Source organism: Ranitomeya variabilis, chromosome 7, assembly GCF_051348905.1.
Source record: "Ranitomeya variabilis isolate aRanVar5 chromosome 7, aRanVar5.hap1, whole genome shotgun sequence".
In the NCBI taxonomy this organism is placed as follows: Eukaryota; Metazoa; Chordata; class Amphibia; order Anura; family Dendrobatidae; genus Ranitomeya; species Ranitomeya variabilis.
The window spans coordinates 173,394,599-173,413,526 of record NC_135238.1 but is presented as its reverse complement, the minus strand read 5'-3'; the positions used below and the strand labels follow the sequence as shown (position 1 = coordinate 173,413,526).

The 18,928-nt window shown below is 45.2% G+C and overlaps 1 protein-coding gene across 2 annotated transcripts in view; it reads right to left on the bottom strand.

Moving 5' to 3' along the window:
- LOC143784254 (putative methyltransferase DDB_G0268948) overlaps nucleotides 1-18,928 on the bottom strand; it is a 150,102-nt gene that overhangs the window by 66,170 nt on the left and 65,004 nt on the right. The window contains exon 6 of one of the 2 annotated variants that reach the window (XM_077272278.1): nucleotides 14-151. In XM_077272278.1, coding sequence (XP_077128393.1) covers nucleotides 14-151 — 138 coding nt within the window. Of the gene's footprint in view, nucleotides 1-6; nucleotides 152-18,928 lie in introns of those variants that run through there. The other variant, XM_077272277.1, reaches the window with a different exon arrangement.

The following is an 18,928-nucleotide window of genomic DNA, read 5'->3' as shown; positions in this document are numbered from 1 at the left end:
ATTTATATTTCACCTTTTTTCCGTTTGTATTAGAAATTGCTCTGCTTTTTCCACATTGTTTTCTTTGAAATTTTGACACATATGAAGTGACTCGATGAATCCAATAAATTCTGGAATAGACATCGGAACCTTCTGCAACATTTCGGTGATACTGTAACAGAAGAGATGTTTATGATATATTTTATCTGGCAAAGTACACAATTAAATATTTTTACATATACTGTATTAACAATGGTAAGAACAAGACAACAATATTTTTGTATCAGCGGACAAAGAACTGGGTTGTAAGCCGTGGTCCGGGGTGGGCTCCCCAGGATACAGCTGTCACGGGGAGACTAGGTGGGCGAGAGCTAATAACCCGGGCCCCTGCAATTTCCCTCAGACTAGGGAAATCATGACTGACCCTCTACCTGGAGTTTACACTGATGGTGTGCATTGTTATGATCCTTAGTGGCTGAGGATCACGAATAGACCAGCAAGTGAATAAACTAAGGACAAGCTCTAGGGAGATGGTAACTGGACTGATCGCAAATCTGAACCTATCCAACACAACTAGAGGTAGCCGGTGAACGTGCCTAAAAAATTCCTAGACGTCTCGAGCCAGCTTGAGGAACTAGCTACCCCTAAAGAGAAAGAAAGACCTTGCTTGCCTCCAGAGAAATAATCCCCAAAGATATAGAAGCCCCCAACAAATATTAACGGTGAAGTAAGAAGAAGGTACATACGTAGGGATGAAATCAGATTCAGCAAAAGAGGCCCACTAGTACTAGAAAGCAGAAAATAGAGCAGGGGTCTATGCGATCAATAAAAAACCCTTACAAAATATCCATCCTGAGATTTCAAGAACCCACGCACCAACTAATGGTGTGTGGGGAGAAACTCAGTCCACTAGAGCATCCAGCAAGCGAGGGAATCACATTTTAGCAAGCTGGACAAGAAAACATGATAAACACTGCTGATCAAAAAATGAGCAAACAAAACTTAGCTTGTCCTGGATGGACTGGGAGCAAGGTAGTCAGAAGGAATCTGAGTGGCACTGATTACATCGACAGCCGGCAACAAGTGAAAGCAAAACAGAGCTATATAGGAACCTCCCAGAGGATAACAAACCAGCTGATAGCCAGAGACCAGCAGGATAACAAACAAAGCCACCAGGGGGAGCCCAAAGCAAAAGTCACACCATACCACCAGTGACCACAAGAGGGACATCAGAGGCGACAACCCAAGAATTATCCTCCTGACCATAGCCCTTCCACTTGACCAAATACTGGAGCCTCCGTCTAGAAACACGAGAATCCAAGATCTTCTCCACCACGTATTCCAATTCTCCCTCAACCAGCACCGGGGCAGGAGGATCAACCGGAGGAACCACAGGTACCACATACCTCCGCAACAACGAGCGATGGAACACATTATGAATAGCAAATGATGCCGGGAGGTCCAGACGGAATGACACAGGGCCAAGGACTTCCAGAATCTTATAAGGACCGATAAACCAAGGCTTGAACTTAGGAGAGGAGACCTTCATAGGAACGAAGCGAGAAGACAACCACACCAAGTCCCCAACGCGAAGTCGGGGACCCACACAGCGACGGCGGTTGGCAAAGAGCTGAGCCTTCTCTTGTGACAACTTCAAATTGTCCACCACATGATTCCAAATCTGATGCAACCTATCCACCACAACATCCAGTCCAGGACAGTCAGAAGGCTCCACCTGACCCGAGGAAAAACGAGGATGAAACCCCGAATTGCAAAAAAAAGGAGAAACCAAAGTAGCAGAACTAGCCCGATTATTAAGGGCAAACTCGGCCAACGGCAAAAAAGTAACCCAGTCGTCCTGGTCAGCAGAAACAAAACATCTTAAATAAGTCTCCAAGGTCTGATTAGTTCGCTCGGTTTGGCCATTCGTCTGAGGATGGAAGGCCGACGAAAAAGACAATTCAATGCCCAACTTAGCACAAAAGGTCCGCCAAAATCTAGACACAAACTGGGATCCTCTGTCAGAAACAATGTTCTCAGGAATCCCGTGCAAACGAACCACATTTTGAAAAAACAGTGGAACCAACTCGGAGGAGGAAGGCAACTTAGGCAAGGGCACCAAATGGACCATCTTAGAAAAATTATCACACACCACCCAGATGACAGACATTCTCTGAGAGACAGGGAGATCTGAAATAAAATCCATGGAAATGTGCGTCCAAGGCCTCTTCGGGACAGGCAAAGGTAACAGCAAACCACTGGCACGAGAACAGCAAGGCTTCGCCCGAGCACAAATTCCACAAGACTGCACAAAGGAACGCACATCCCGCGACAAGGAAGGCCACCAAAAAGACCTGGCCACCAAGTCTCTGGTACCAAATATTCCAGGATGGCCCGCCAACACCGAAGAATGAACCTCGGAGATGACTCTGTTGGTCCATCTATCCGGCACAAGAGTAAAGATAGAAAGGGGCGCACCAATATATAATGTCACAGTCACCATCAAGGGGTGCAATACTTAGTCTACATATGGAACATGGACAAATGAGAAGAAAAAAGGTAGACTAAAAATAGTATGCACAACCCAAAAAATGTAAAGACAATCGATAATACCAATAAGCAAAAACACCTTTATTAAACACCTCAAAAAACATGTTAAAAACATTTAAAAACGAATGTACAAATCCCTATACCCACCATATCCCATGATAAATAGCAGTCCCATAGTACAATGGGGAAACAATAATAACCTACCCTGGATGCACCTGATAATGTGTGCTCTACTGAAAAAATGTGCCTATACAGGCCGCCAAGGACTGAACCACACTGTGTCAATGTGAACTGCTAATGACCAAAAAATTAAAAAATGAAAACATCCATGCTATGCATGGTCCTGAGATAAAGATGTGGTCACATGCTATATAACAGCTGTAGATACAACCTGTCCTGTGTCCATTCTGGTATATGGAGATGCAGCAATGTCAAAGGGCACAAAGCATCACAGGGGTTAGATCCACATGGAGCCAGGGAACATGACAGCCCCAAAAATGGCCCTGAGGTAGGAAAGAAGGATAAGGTGGGAGCGCACCCCACGCGTATCGCTGCCTCTGCAGCTTCGTCAGGGGAAGTGATGCTAAAGGTGCAACAGTATGTGATTAAATAATAAATCCAATGAGGTAAATTGCATACCGGTGTAGAGGAGAGAAAGATGAAAGCCGGAAGACGCCGGTGACGCCATGATGACAGAAGCACAATCATAATGAACGGCAATCCTAGAGCGTCCAAAAAGGTCACATGCGCATGCGCAAACCGCGGTATCCGATGGGACCACGTTGCGCACGCGCCGTACCAGCCGGCTAGACGGACACATCATAGGACACAGAGCCAGAAGTGGAATAGAGCCCGAGAACCGGACTAGAAAGACAAGGCCGGCTAAATGAATACATAATGGGACACAGAGCAGAGGGAATAAGATGAGGACCTAAAAGCAAGAGAGGGAGGAGGGAAAAAGGAAACACAACAAACAAAATAAACCCAGATAAAAAAGGGGGAGGCAAAGTGAGCATGTTGTAGCAAAACACGGAGGCACAGGATATCCACCCACAAAATACCGGGAGATATCACAATCATGGACATGTACTGATAATTAATAATTAAAGGCAAATCCGCCAGAGTACATAAAGAGGCAGGGAGTATGAAGCTACATAGAGCACCTGAAAGGGAAAAAAGGCATATTATTGTTATTTGCAAGTACATAGGTATAGGTACACGTAAGCACCTATACAGCAACAATATACAATGTATAACAATGTCAGGTAAAAAACACACACATATATAAATATTAACCAACTGATGTCCCTTAAGTCCGTGAATATATATCCACAGGTATTCTCTCAATGCCACTGTGTAGAAATTTCTGGTCCCCAGTTGATAGTCCCATATTCAATGGAGCCGACACTATCCTGATCTGTACGAGAGAAGGCATTCTTCATCACAAGCCTCTTCCGACCTGCCAATCTCAGATGCGCATCCGAGCCCATAGTCCATGACAAGAATTCGCCATAGAATCCACATTATAGCGATGAAAGCAAAATCTCTTCTGCATGAGATGTCCTTCCATTTGTCATGATGGCATACCACATATCCACCCTCCAGGGTCCACTTCGTTATCCAATATGTCAAAGACCTCTATATCCATATTGGTCCCCAGAATAAGCTTGTAATTTCCATATCCCAATGTCCAGGGATGATCCTCACCCTTATGGGTGCATCCTCAGCCTTCCTGAATGGAGACAAATACAAAGTTAGATATAGGCACCAAATCCCGAGACTAACACTACCCCAAAAGAGTCTACACGCCAACTATCCCAGGAACCCCGTAAAGAGTAATTCCTCATTTAGGCCCATGGGTGCAACCGCCTGCAGATCGAAAATCCACCTGGACTCAGCCCGCAGGAGATAGTTAGATATGTTGCCACCCCTTTTGCCACAGGAAACCCTCTGTAGCCCCACAACTTGCAAGTCAATGGGCAAACCCCTATGTTTCAGCAGAAAATGTGCCGCCACAGGAGTCAAAATTTTACCTTTGCCTTGGTCCGTGGCAGCTAGGCGTATAGTGGATACATGTTTTTGAAACCTCTTGCGTAATTCCTGGGATGTTTGCCCTACATAGATCATATTACAAGGGCAAATTAGCACATAAATAACATTTCTGCTCCTGCAGTTGATGTAAGCCTTTAACATATGTCTGCTGGAGTTCGTGGGGTGTGTGAATATGTCCCGGGTGGGCGTCATGAAGAGGCAAACATTACATTCCCCACAGGGAAATGATCCCTTGAGGACAATGCCCCTATTAAGTTTAACCGTGGGCCTGGAAAAGTGGCTCCTGGTCAACAGCTGCCTCAGATTCGGGGCTCTTCTAGATGTCAATAACGGCCTATTGCTAATGACTTGTGTAGTTTGCATATCTGTTTGCAAGATCGGCCAATGTCTAGTGAGGATGTGTCTTACCTGTCCCCAGCTGTCATTATAGTCCGTAATAAACCTCGTCTGCGATTCTCGGGAACGACCCACAGGAATCAGAAGTGAAGCCTGATCATGTTGTCTTGCCCGCTGGAAAGCCGTGGCAACCACTCGTTTGGGATAACTCCTCTGTTTGAAATGGTCCGTCAAATCCCGAGCTCGTGTCAAGAAGTCTTGATCCCGAGTGCAATTACGTCTAATGCGTAAAAATTGTCCTGTCGGGACACCCACCTTCGTATGCCAAGGGTGAAAACTGTTGAACTCCAGAAGAGCGTTAGTAGCAGTGGGCTTCCGAAAGAGGTCCGTGGCCAGCTTATTCCCTTGTATGAAAATTCTCAAATCCAGAAAGCTAATCGAACTGTTGGAAATAGAGTGCGTTAAAAAGATATTATGGGGGTTGGAATTGAGGCTGTGGATGAAATCAGTACAACCCTCTATGCTATCTGACCAAATAAAGAATAAGTCATCGATATAACGATGCCAATTCTGAACATGATGTTGATATGCCAGGGATGGGTACACAAACACCTCCTCCCACCAACCTAAGAAAATGTTTGCATAGGTTGGTGCACATTTAGCCCCCATGGCCACTCCAGCTGTCTGTAAATAAAATGTTCTATCAAACAAAAAATAGTTATGATAAAGAACAAATTTCAACAAATCCAGCAGAAAGGAATCATGCCCACGATCCGAGTGTGAAAGTTTGTCTAGGTAAAAAGTAACCGCATGCAGACCATCACTATGCCTGATGTTGGAGTACAAGGACTCCACATCACAAGTTACCAGATAGAATTCTCCCGGCAGTTCTATCCGTCCACAAGCCTCAATAAAATGGGAAGAGTCCCTTATGAAGGAGGGCAAGGCCGCGACTATTGGCTGGAAGAAGAAGTCCAAATACTCACTTGCACGTTCACAAATACTCCCAATGCTAGAAACTATCGGCCTTCCTGGTGGTTTCTTCTCATTTTTGTGTATCTTTGGCAACATATAAAATGTTGCCGTGACCGGATGTTCCACCCATAAATATTTTTTCTCTTGGGGTGAGATAATGCCGAAACTTAGCGTCCTGCAGAGTAAAGAGTCAAATTTAGACGCAAACACTGCCGTGGGATCTGAGGGTAATTTTTGATAGCATCTGGGGTTAGTGAGCTGTCTATTGGCCTCCTCTAGATATGCTTCACTTGACCACAGCACCACATTGCCCCCCTTGTCCGCCTCTTTAATCACAAATTCCTTGTTACTTTGTAAGTCCCGCAAAGCCCATTTTTCAGCGAGATTAAGGTTAGAAGATCTACTCACCTGTATTGGCATTGCCAGAATGTCTCTTTTCACCAGCTCAAAGAATATCTTGATGGCGGGTACCAAGGAGAAGGAAGGCGTTTTAAGGGATCTATTCCTGCCAGGGAACTTTCTTCTGGTACACCCAGATTCGTTCTCCTCCAATAGGGCTAGTAGATCTTGGAAGGCTTGGCGCTCATCCTCAGGTATTGATTGTAGAATATCCGTTTTTTTGTAGATCACCTGAAACGTAAGGCTCCTACAAAACAAATAGAGGTCCTTAACTAAGGTAAATTTGTCAGCTGTGTGCGTGGGAGCAAAAGTTAAACCCCTCTTCAAGACGGCAAGTTCCACCGCAGTAAGTTCATGTTTAGAAAGATTTATTACCTGGAGGGTGGATGTGGAGGCTCCAGAAGTCTGCTCCGTATCAGGGGGGGAGGAGGCTTGGTTTATTTCCGTCTGGTTGAGTATTTGTGGGGGTAAGTCGGATTGTGGTCCCTGTAACGCGTTATGCGTTTTCTTGTTCCCCCTCTGTCTCCTCCCACGCCTGGTCCGTGGTCTACCTCGCTTCCGGTGGAAGATAAAAAATCATCACTGGAGCTTTCTTCACCACGAGGTAGAGAGGTGGATATTGTAGCTGTTGTCACGGAACCATGGCCATAGGATCTAGTCCGGCGTGGGTTACCCCTGTGCGTCCATCTATACACTGCATTTTGCTCCAAATCAGTCTTGTCCCTGAGAAGTTTTTTACGCTTCCTGCTCGTCACCTTTATCTCGTATTTGTCCAAGGTCTCTTTAAGTGTGGTCTTGAAGGTATGCACCTGTATCCCTTCAAATGTATTCAATTTGGTTTCCAATTCTTTAATAGAGGACTTGGTCATCATAAATAAATCTCTGTCATGCTCCAATAATAGGTTGATCAGTATATTGGAACAGCGTGTAAGGCCCTGTTCCCAAATCTGTTTAAATGATCCTGAGGGTTCCCAAGCTGGAAATATGGAAACCCTCAAACCACGAGGTATTAAGCCTAATTTCAAATACTCTTCTAGACTCCTCATATTCCACCAGAGTCTAATCCCTGTCTTATGTGCCCTCATCAATTCTGAGCATACATTGGAAAAACCTGATTCTGACTCAACAGCAACCGATCCAGAAAGATCAAACACATTGGATGGCTTGGCTAGCCAGGCCGCCTCCCTAGCCTCCCAATCCATCACCCTAGACCTGAGTATGCAAAAATCCATCTATCCGGGACAAACAGTCTCTCCGGTGGACAGCGGTCAGGTCTATCCGCCTGAAACTCTTGCAGCACACGTCGCAAATCTGAGGAGATGGCAGACAAAATCACCCCTTCTCTAAGGATACCAGACGGCTCTGAATCTCCAGGAGAGTCAGGCACAAAACTCCTAGAAAGAGCATCAGCCTTCACATTCTTCGAACCCGGCAGGTACGAGACCATGAAATCAAAACGAGAGAAAAACAACGACCAACGAGCCTGTCTGGGATTCCGCCGCTTGGCCGACTCGAGATAAATCAAATTCTTGTGATCAGTCAAGACCACCACACGATGTTTAGCTCCCTCGAGCCAATGTCGCCACTCCTCAAATGCCCACTTCATAGCCAACAGCTCCCGATTACCGACATCATAATTCCGCTCGGCAGGCGAAAACTTTCTTGAAAAGAAAGCACATGGCTTCATCACAGAGCCATCGGGGCTTCTCTGCAACAAAACAGCCCCCGCTCCAATCTCGGAAGCATCAACCTCCACCTGGAAGGGAAGTGAGACATCTGGCTGGCACAAGACCGGAGCCGAAGAAAACCGATGCTTCAGCTCCCGAAAGGCCTCCACAGCCGCAGAAGACCAATTAGTCACATCAGAACCCTTCTTGGTCAAATCCGTCAAAGGCTTAACAACGCCAGAAAAATTAGCTATGAAGCGACGGTAAAAATTAGCAAAACCCAAGAACTTCTGAAGACTCTTAACAGATGTAGGCTGCGTCCAGTCATGAATAGCCTGAACCTTGACTGGGTCCATCTCAATAGTAGAAGGAGAAAAAATGAAACCCAAAAAAGAAATCTTCTGGACTCCAAAAAGACATTTTGAGCCCTTCACAAATAAAGCATTGTCACGCAGGACCTGAAAGACCATCCTGACCTGCTTAACATGAGACTCCCAATCATCCGAAAAAAACAGAATATCATCCAGATACACAATCATAAACTTATCAAGATATTCACGGAAGATGTCATGCATAAAGGACTGAAAGACTGAAGGAGCATTAGAAAGTCCAAAAGGCATCACCAAGTACTCAAAATGGCCTTCAGATGTATTAAATGCAGTTTTCCATTCATCACCCTGTTTTATACGCACAAGGTTATACGCACCACGAAGATCTATCTTGGTGAACCAACTAGACCCCCTAATGCGAGCAAACAAATCAGTTAACAATGGCAAAGGATACTGAAATTTGACCGTGATTTTATTCAAAAGGCGATAATCAATACAGGGTCTCAGGGAACCATCCTTTTTAGCCACAAAAAAGAATCCTGCACCAAGAGGGGATCAGGACCGGCGAATATGTCCCTTCTCTAAAGACTCCTTTATATAACTCCGCATGGCAGCATGCTCCGGCACAGATAAATTGAAAAGTCGTCCCTTAGGAAACTTACTACCAGGAATCAAATTTATAGCACAATCACAGTCCCTATGAGGAGGTAGAGAATTGAGTTTGGGCTCCTCAAATACATCCTGGTAGTCTGACAAAAACGTAGGGACTTCAGAAGGAGTGGACGAAGCAATTGACACCACAGGAGCGTCACCATGAATTCCCTGACAACCCCAACTTGACACCGACATAGCTTTCCAATCCAGGACTGGATTATGAGTCTGCAACCATGGTAGACCCAACACGACGACATCATGCAAATTATGCAGTACAAGAAAGCGAATCACCTCCTGATGAACAGGAGTCATGCACATGGTCACTTGTGTCCAGTACTGAGGTCTATTCGTAGCCAATGGTGTAGAATCAATTCACCTTAGTGGAATAGGGAATTTTAAAGGCTCCAAATCAAAACCACAGCGCCTGGCAAATGACCAATCCATCAGACTCAGGGCGGCACCTGAATCTACAAAAGCATTAACCGGGTAAGATGACAGGGAACAAATCAGGGTAACAGACAAAATGAACTTAGGCTGTAAAGTACCAATGGTGACAGATTTATCAACCTTTTTTTTGCGCTTAGAGCATGCTGAGATAACATGAGCTGAGTCACCACATTAAAAGCACAACCCATTTTGCCATCTATAATTTTGCCGTTCACTTCTGGTCATAATTCTGTCACATTGCATAGATTCAGGTGTCTGTTCAGAAGACACCACCAAATGGTGCACAGGTTTGCGCTCCCGCAAACGCCGATCAATCTGAATGGCCAGAGTCATTGACTCATTCAGACCTGCAGGTGTAGGGAACCCCACCATGACATTCTTAATGGCTTCAGAAAGACCTTCTCTGAAATTTGCAGCCAGGGCACACTCATTCCACTGAGTAAGCACCGACCATTTCCGAAATTCCTGGCAGTACACCTCTGCTTCATCTTGCCCCTGCGAGAGGGCCAATAACGTTTTTTCAGCCTGGTTCTCAAGATTAGGTTGCTCATAGAGCAATCCAAGGGCTAGAAAAAACGCATCTACACTAAGCAATGCAGGATCCCCTGGTTCCAATGCGAAGGCCCAATCTTGAGGGTCACCGCGCAAAAAGGAAATGATAATCTTAACTTGCTGAACGGCATCACCAGAGGAACGAGGTTTCAAAAAAAGAAACAACTTACAATTGTTCCTAAAATTCAGGAACCTAGATCTATCTCCAGAAAACAACTCCGGAATAGGTATTCTAGGCTCAGACATAGGACTGTGAACAACAAAATCCTGAATACTTTGAACCCTAGCAGCAAGATGATCCAGACTGGAAGCCAAGCTCTGGACATCCATGTCAGCAGCTGAACTCAGAGCCACACCAAGATTAAGAGGAGGAGAGAAGCTAGCCACCGCAGCTAGACACATGGCAACAACAACAAAAAAAATAATTCTCAAGGCTTCTTTTCTCCTGCTTCTGCCATGCAATTAACACTTTATCGGCCGGCTGTACTGTTATGATCCTTAGTGGCTGAGGATCACGAATAGACCAGCAAGTGAATAAACTAAGGACAAGCTCTAGGGAGATGGTAACTGGACTGATCGCAAATCTGAACCTATCCAACACAACTAGAGGTAGCCGGTGAACGTGCCTAAAAAATTCCTAGACGTCTTGAGCCAGCCTGAGGAACTAGCTACCCCTAAAGAGAAAGAAAGACCTCGCTTGCCTCCAGAGAAATAATCCCCAAAGATATAGAAGCCCCCAACAAATATTAACGGTGAAGTAAGAAGAAGGCACATATGTAGGGATGAAATCAGATTCAGCAAAAGAGGCCCACTAGTACTAGAAAGCAGAAAATAGAGCAGGGGTCTATGCGATCAATAAAAAACCCTTACAAAATATCCATCCTGAGATTTCAAGAACCCACGCACCAACTAATGGTGTGTGGGGAGAAACTCAGTCCACTAGAGCATCCAGCAAGCGAGGGAATCACATTTTAGCAAGCTGGACAAGAAAACATGATAAACACTGCTGATCAAAAAATGAGCAAACAAAACTTAGCTTGTCCTGGATGGACTGGGAGCAAGGTAGTCAGAAGGAATCTGAGTAGCACTGATTACATCGACAGCCGGCAACAAGTGAAAGCAAAACAGAGCTATATAGGAACCTCCCAGAGGATAACGAACCAGCTGATAGCCAGAGACCAGCAGGATAACAAACAAAGCCACCAGGGGGAGCCCAAAGCAAAAGTCACACCATACCACCAGTGACCACAAGAGGGAGCCTGAAAACAGAGTTCACAACAGTGCATGTCCAGGCCTCGAACCTCACCCTGTCTCCTGTTTCAACCTTAGGCTGAAACCTCCGCCCACCACCCAGTGAAGAGGTAGTACACCAATACCCACAGTTAGCACAGACAAGGGTAAAGGAAAATATACACCACGCCGCAGTCACTCAGGAATACACTATAAATGTGCAGGGCAAAATAAATACAAATACAGGAAGGAGTAAATAAGACAAAGGAAAATACACCACCAGCAACGAATCTTTAACAACCAGCTCACCACTCCAGACCGAGATAACAACGCACAAGACAGAAGCTATAATCTGCGATGCCCAATGATCAGGAGAACTATTTAAAGGGAATGGGCATGGCCCAGCTTCCAATCCGAGGATCAGGTAAATTAACCCCGGAACAGATAGATAAAATATAGCCGACGCCAATGAGCACATAGTGGTCAAAAGCGGAATTACCGCTGTCTGTCGAATGACCTGGTCTGAACAGTGTCCGACATGACAGTACCCCGCCTTCTACGAGGGACCCCAGGGCCCTCACGGCTTATAGGACCCGGCTTGTCCGGATGGCGACGATGAAAAAACCTGACCAGCCGATCCGCATGAAAGTCCGAGACTGGTACCCAGGACCTCTCCTCAGGCCTATAACCACGCCAGTGTACCAAGTACTGTAAAGTGCGGCGCACTACATGAGAGTCAACCACCTTGGAGACTTCAAATTCCAAATTACCATCCACCAAGACTGGAGGTGGCATAGGCGCCGGGTCCACAGAACCCACCACCTTCTTTAAAAGAGACCTGTGGAACACGTTGTGTATCTTATACACCGCAGGGAGCTCCAATCGGTACGCTACTGGGTTAATGACGGCGGTGACCCTAAATGGACCAATAAACCGTGGACCCAATTTAAGGGATGGTATTTTGAGTCTTATGTTTTTTGTGGATAACCACACCCAGTCATCCACACTCAGGTCCGGACCTGGCACACGCCTACTGTCAGCCACACGTTTGTACCTAGCACCCACACTCAACAGGCGCTGTTTAACTCTCCTCCAGACTGATGACAATTGTGCTCCTAACTGGTCCTCCTCCGGAACGCCGGAAGAGCCCCTCTGACTCAAAGTACAAAATTGAGGATGTAGCCCGTAAACACAAAAAAACAGAGACTCCCCAGACGACTCCTGGCGGTGATTATTGATGGCAAACTCAGCCAAAGGAAGAAAGGTAGACCACTCCTCCGGGTTTTCAGAGACAAAGCAGCATTGGTACTGTTCCAAATTTTGGTTCATACGCTCAGTCTGACCATTTGACTGAGGATGAAACGCCAAAGAATGAGACAACTTGATCCCCAGCCGTGAGCAAAATGCTTTCCAAAATTTTGCCACAAACTGAGACCCCCTATCAGACATGATGTCAGATGGAACCCCATGAAGTCTGATCACCTCCTGCACAAATACCTGAGCCAGAGTCTTAGCGTTAGGCAATGAAGGCAAAGACACAAAGTGAGACATTTTAGAAAACTGATCAACAATCACCAAGATGACCGTGTTCCCAGCTGATGAGGGCAAATCAGTGATGAAATCCATGGAGATTTCCGTCCATGGCTTACTAGGTACCTCAAGAGGAAGTAGTGTGCCAACAGGACGGGAGCGGGGCATCTTAGCCCTAGCGCACGTGGTACAAGCTGGCACGTATGACCACGTCCTGTCGGATCTTGGGCCACCAAAACCGACGTGACACCAACTCCAAGGTACCTCTAACCCCTGGGTGGCCAGCCAGGACAGCATCATGATGCTCCGCCAAAACCTTTAAGCAGAGATGAAGCGGTACAAAAGATTTGTTGATGGGAAGCTCAGATGGTACCTCCTCCTGAGCCTCGGCAATCTCAGCCTCAACCTCGGTAGTGAGAGCCGAAACCAAAACACCCTTTTGGAGGATGGGTACTGGATCTTCCCGAGGTTCTCCCCCTGGAAAACACCTGGACAGGGCATCCGCCTTAGTGTTTTTAGAACCAGGTCTGTAAGTGACAACAAAGTTGAACCACGTGAAAAACAATGCCCAGCGGGCCTGCCTGGGGGACAGACGCTTGGCTGACTCCAAATACAGCAGATTCTTATGATCGGTAATAACAGTAACCTGATGTACCGACCCCTCCAAGAAGTGTCGCCATTACTCAAAGGCCAACTTAATTGCCAACAACTCCCTGTTGCCGATATCGTAGTTACGTTCAGTGGACGACATTTTCTTGGAGAAATAGGCGCACGGACGCAAACCATTCAAAGATGAGCCTTGAGATAGTACCGCCCCCACACCAACCTCAGACGCATCGACTTCCACAACAAAGGGTTTTGATACGTCTGGCTGCACAAGAATGGGGGCTGAAACAAAGCTGTTCTTAAGAAATTCAAATGCGCGCACAGCAGCCTCAGGCCAAACGGAGAAATTGGTACCCTTTTTAGTCATGTCAGTTAGCGGTTTAGCAATGATGGAAAAATCCTTGAAAAATTTCCTATAGTAGTTAGAAAACCCAAGGAACCGCTGAAGTGCTTTCAGGTTATCAGGCCGTTCCCAATGCAGCACCGCTTGCACCTTAGCGGCGTCCATTTTAAAACCAGAAGCAGACACAATATAACCCAAGAAAGGCAACTCTTGAACAGAAAATACACATTTCTCAAGTTTAGCATACAGCTTATTCTCTCTGAGAAGCTGTAACACCTGCCTGACATGATCTAAATGAGCATCACGTTCGCAAGAATATATGAGAATGTCATCTAGGTACACGATAACAAACTTTCCCAAAACATGCGAGAACACATCATTGATGAAATGGTGGAACACTGCGGGTGCGTTAGTCAACCCAAATGGCATCACCAAATTTTCAAAATGACCCTCAGGGGTATTAAAAGCCGTCTTCCACTCATCACCTTGACAGACTCTTATGAGGTTGTACGCCCCCCTGAGGTCAAGCTTGGTAAATCACTTAGCACCTGCCACCTGGTTGAACAAATCTGGTATCAGTGGCATAGGATATGGATCACGAACCGTAATTTGGTTCAACTCCCTGAAATCCAAACACGGGCGTAATTCACCATCTTTCTTCTTCACGAAGAAGAACCCTGCTGCCACCGGCGAGGATGACGGCCTGATGTGCCCTTTGCTCAAGCTTTCAGCAATGTAATCTTTTAACGCTTGTCTCTCCGGACTGGAGATGTTAAACATCCTTGCTTTAGGGAATTTGGCTCCAGGTTTAAACCTGATAGAACAGTCATAGGGACGATGTGGCGGCAACTCTGAACAACCCTTCTCAGAGAACACATCCACAAAATCCAGAAGTGACTCCGGAACGCTTGAAGTCACCGCAGCCACACATGTGGCCAGGCAATTCTCCTGGCAGAACTCGCTCCACTGAATTATGTCCTGAGTTTTCCAGTCAATTACCGGGTTGTGCATAGACAACCAAGGAAAACCCAAAACCACCTGAGCAGGAAGATTCCTGAGCACCTTACATGTAACCCGCTCAGAATGTAGAACCCCAATGTGGAGTTTTACCTCAGCCACAAATTCAGTAATCTCCCCCTGAGAGAGAGGAGCAGCATTGACGGTGACCACGTGGATAGGATGAGACAGTTTTTCAATCCTAAAACCTGCTGTGCGCGCAAACTCCTCATCAATGAGATTTGTGGCTGAACCACTATCCCCAAAAACAGTAATTGGCAGCTCACTGCCAGCGATAACAACCTTAGCAGGGAGCATGCATTGAGAAACCACCATGGAGGATATACATAAGCTCAGATTGGTCTCCTCCACACCCTCTGAGCTTAGAAGTTTTCCGCCGTTGCGTTTTTCTTAGACAGCAGAGGACAGATGTTAATAAAATGACCAGTTTTACCACAGTAAAAACAGGCTCCCTGCTTCCTGAGCTCAGCGGCTTGACGCTTCACATGTGACACCCCTGCGATTTGCGTAGGCTCCGTAGGCTCACCTGCAGCAACCTCATGTGAACCTAAACCCTCTCCCATAGGCGGTGTCTCATGCTCCCCCTAACGCAAACGGCGATCAATGCGGACAACCAGACTCATAGCGGAATCTAGAGAAGCAGGAGTCTCGTACATCAGAAGGGCTTTTTTAACCCTTCCAGATATCGCATGTATAAACTGACTCCGCAATGCTGGATCATTCCATTGTGTATCGATCGCTCAGCGATGAAATTCAGAACAGTAATCCTCTGCAACTCGCTCCCCCTGGCGAATAGTGCGTATCTTAGATTCTGCTAGAGCCATTCTGTCAGGTTCATCGTAGATTTTTCCAAGAGAGGAAAAAAAACTCCACAGAGTCAAATGCAGCAGAATCAGATGGCAAAGAAAACGCCTATGCTTGGGGATCCCCGCTTAACAATGACAACACCAGACCCACACGCTGAGCCTCACTACCCGAGGAGATCGGGCGCATACGGAAATATAGTTTGCAAGCTTCACAAAAAGAAACAAACTTACTGCGTTCCCCAGCAAATTTTTCAGGCAAAGGAAATTTAGGCTCAGCAACTCTTCCTGTCGCTCCAGCTTGCACATTAGATACTGCTAGTCCCTGTTGCTGTACTGCCCCCCTCAACTCAGTGACCTGTAGGAACAGCGCCTCCAACTGGCGGGTTATGGAAGTCATGGGATCCATGACAAAACACACAAAAAAAGAAACCCCTTTTTTTTTTTTCTTTTTTGTTGTTGGGCCAATTATAATGTCACAGGGAGACTAGGTGGGCGAGAGCTAATAACCCGGGCCCCTGCAATTTCCCTCAGACTAGAGAAATCCTGACTGACCCTCTACCTGGAGTTTACACTGATGGTGTGCATGTCCAGGCCTCGAACCTCACCCTGTCTCCTGTTTCAACCCTAGGCTGAAACCCCTGCCCACCACCCAGTGAAGAGGTAATACACCAATACCCACAGTTAGCACAGACAAGGATAAAGGAAAATATACACCACGCCGCAGTCACTCAGGAATACACTATAAATGTGCAGGGCAAAATAAATACAAATACAGGAAGGAGTAAATAAGACAAAGGAAAATACACCGCCAGCAACGAATCTTTAACAACCAGCTCACCACTCCAGACCGAGATAACAACGCACAAGACAGAAGCTATAATCGGTGACGCCCAATGATCAGGAGAACTATTTAAAGGCAATCGGCATGGCCCAGCTTCCAATCCGAGGATCAGGTAAATTAACCCCGGAACAGCTAGATAAAATCTAGCCGACGCCAATGAGCACATAGTGGTCAAAAGCGGAATTACCGCTGTCTGTCGAACGACCTGGTCTGAACAGCGACCGACATGACAACAGCAAATCCTTGAACAAGGAAAGCAGTAAACACTAAAATTTTAAAATTAACTTTTAATGTTAAACTCAGACTTGTTACGCTTCCACCAACCAATAAAATGTTACAGGACAATTCAGAAATGGCCGGGGCCACTGTGCTGCGTCACTCAATAGGCACAGAAATGTTGGCTACGTTACTATAATTTACCTAATTATGCACATGCCTAGTGCAACTACTGAGCATTTACCTGGAAAGCTGTAATAGTCAAATGAATCCCAGGGATGGCCTATTGGTGATGCAGCATGGCAGCTTACAAACTTAACAAAACAACTCTAAACCCATTAGGTAGAACCCAGCTATTGAATTACAGTGGGGAAAAAAGTATTTAGTCAGCCACCAATTGTGCAAGTTCTCCCACTTAAAAAGATGAGAGAAGCCTATAATTGACATCATAGGTAGAACACAACTATGAGAGTCAAAATGAGAAAACAAATCCAGAAAATCACCTTGTCTGATTTGGCAAAAACTTGTCTGGTTGCTACAAATGTAGCGGATGTGTAGCATGTGGTAATATTGAAGTTGGAAAATTCTTCTATGCCGCTATTAATGGTGATCTACGCCTCACAACGTACTGGAAGCACCTTCTTCTGGTATAACGGAAGCAGTATATGGGTTTCATCACACATGCAGTTCACGCATGTGCCCAGCCGTGGGCGCACCGGATATTGAAAAGTTCCTCATGCTTGAATTTATGTGTGCAGTCCACGGTGCCAGCGTTTCATTAGCGCAACCAATGAGGTCTGACTCTGCAGTCACGTGAACCGTAATACAATTATTCATATATCATCATGACTGGGCGAAAGGCGTTCCCCCTCTATCCAACTGACTGCATATTGGATATTTGTTGAACAGGTGAAAAATACCATGTGTTTTGTATTATGCAAATGTCTATATAAATGGATCTTATCATGAAATCGTCCCTATGGGAGGCTCTTTCTTTCTACCTAACATGGTGGAGCCCTCCTTTTTCAGCTGCCATATCCCATGATGAGTCCTGGTTGGATGACACGTGTCGGGCGCGGTTCTCTTTGAAATGGCACAAAGATTTCAACTCATGATATGGATGACTTCCCAGTGGCTTAATGCCCATTGCTCCACATGAGTGTTTGTAAACTCTTTGCCAGAAGTCCAAACAACAACTGGTTTTGGTGAGACCATTCTAGTTATTTATATGGATCTATACTACACTATTGGAGTTTCTGACTGCATGTCAGTGGTACTGGCATAGATAATTCTGTTACACTCCATTGAGTCTTTTCACTACACTGCCAGTGGTATTGGCATAGGTAGCACAGTATAGACTGTTGGTGCCCTGATTGAGCTTGTTTGTTATTTTTGCACATTCTTGAGGGATCTGATTTTATTTGTTTGTTGTGTTTTTGAACTTTTAAATATACTATTAAATGTTATACTTTATGAATATGAGGTTGCAAATACCATTGAGATTACGATGTCTGGTGAGGGCATAGCTGTCCCTGGCGTAATAAGAACAGTCAAATTCTGGATGTGCCCAGTGAGTGGTCCTAGCCAGTGATTGACAGCTATCTCTACCTAGTCATAAAGGGAAGACTGTCAGTCCCTTAATAGGATGACCCACTGGACTCATATACGTACAAGCAATAGGGATTTCTGTAAAATGCTAGTTATATTGAATTTTTCCCAACAAAAATGTATATCAAGATGATCAGCTCCTTCTGCTCTAAAATATCCGGCCTGCAAATTAGATATCATTCTCAAAACGACAGGTTTTCTTTCATATAAACTCATTAAATATAACCCCTGCCAGGTGAATAAACCAGTTTGTCCCAAAAAATTTTTAAAAGTATTTTGCCATAAAATAACTACACAGTATGCACTGTTTAAATCTCAATGAGCCATTGAATAATGTCAAATAATCAATGTGATTTGAAACAATTTAAATTAAAAAAATAGTCCAGGAACTGTAAAAAAATCTATTGCTGATTCCAGCAGCGTCAATGTTTTGGGAGACCTGGAAAAATTTGGTCTTTTAAACCTGTGTGCCTTAACAGAGAAGTAAATATTGCATATGTAAAAACGTATTATAATTATTAAACAATTATACCAAAGTCTGCGCTATAAATACCCTTTCATCCAATTGAGAAAGAGGGAAAAAATGACGTCACACAAGGTCCTGCTGCCTTGCTTTAATTCTATTAAACATTTTTTCCCTCTTTCTCAATTGAATGAAAGGGTATTTATGGTGCAGACTTCGGTATAATTGACTTTGGTTTATGACAACGTTGTGGTATTGTCCTGTTTGCAGCTAATATCCTTTTCTCATTGATTACACTTGCGCCTACCTATAGATTTATACTCTATAT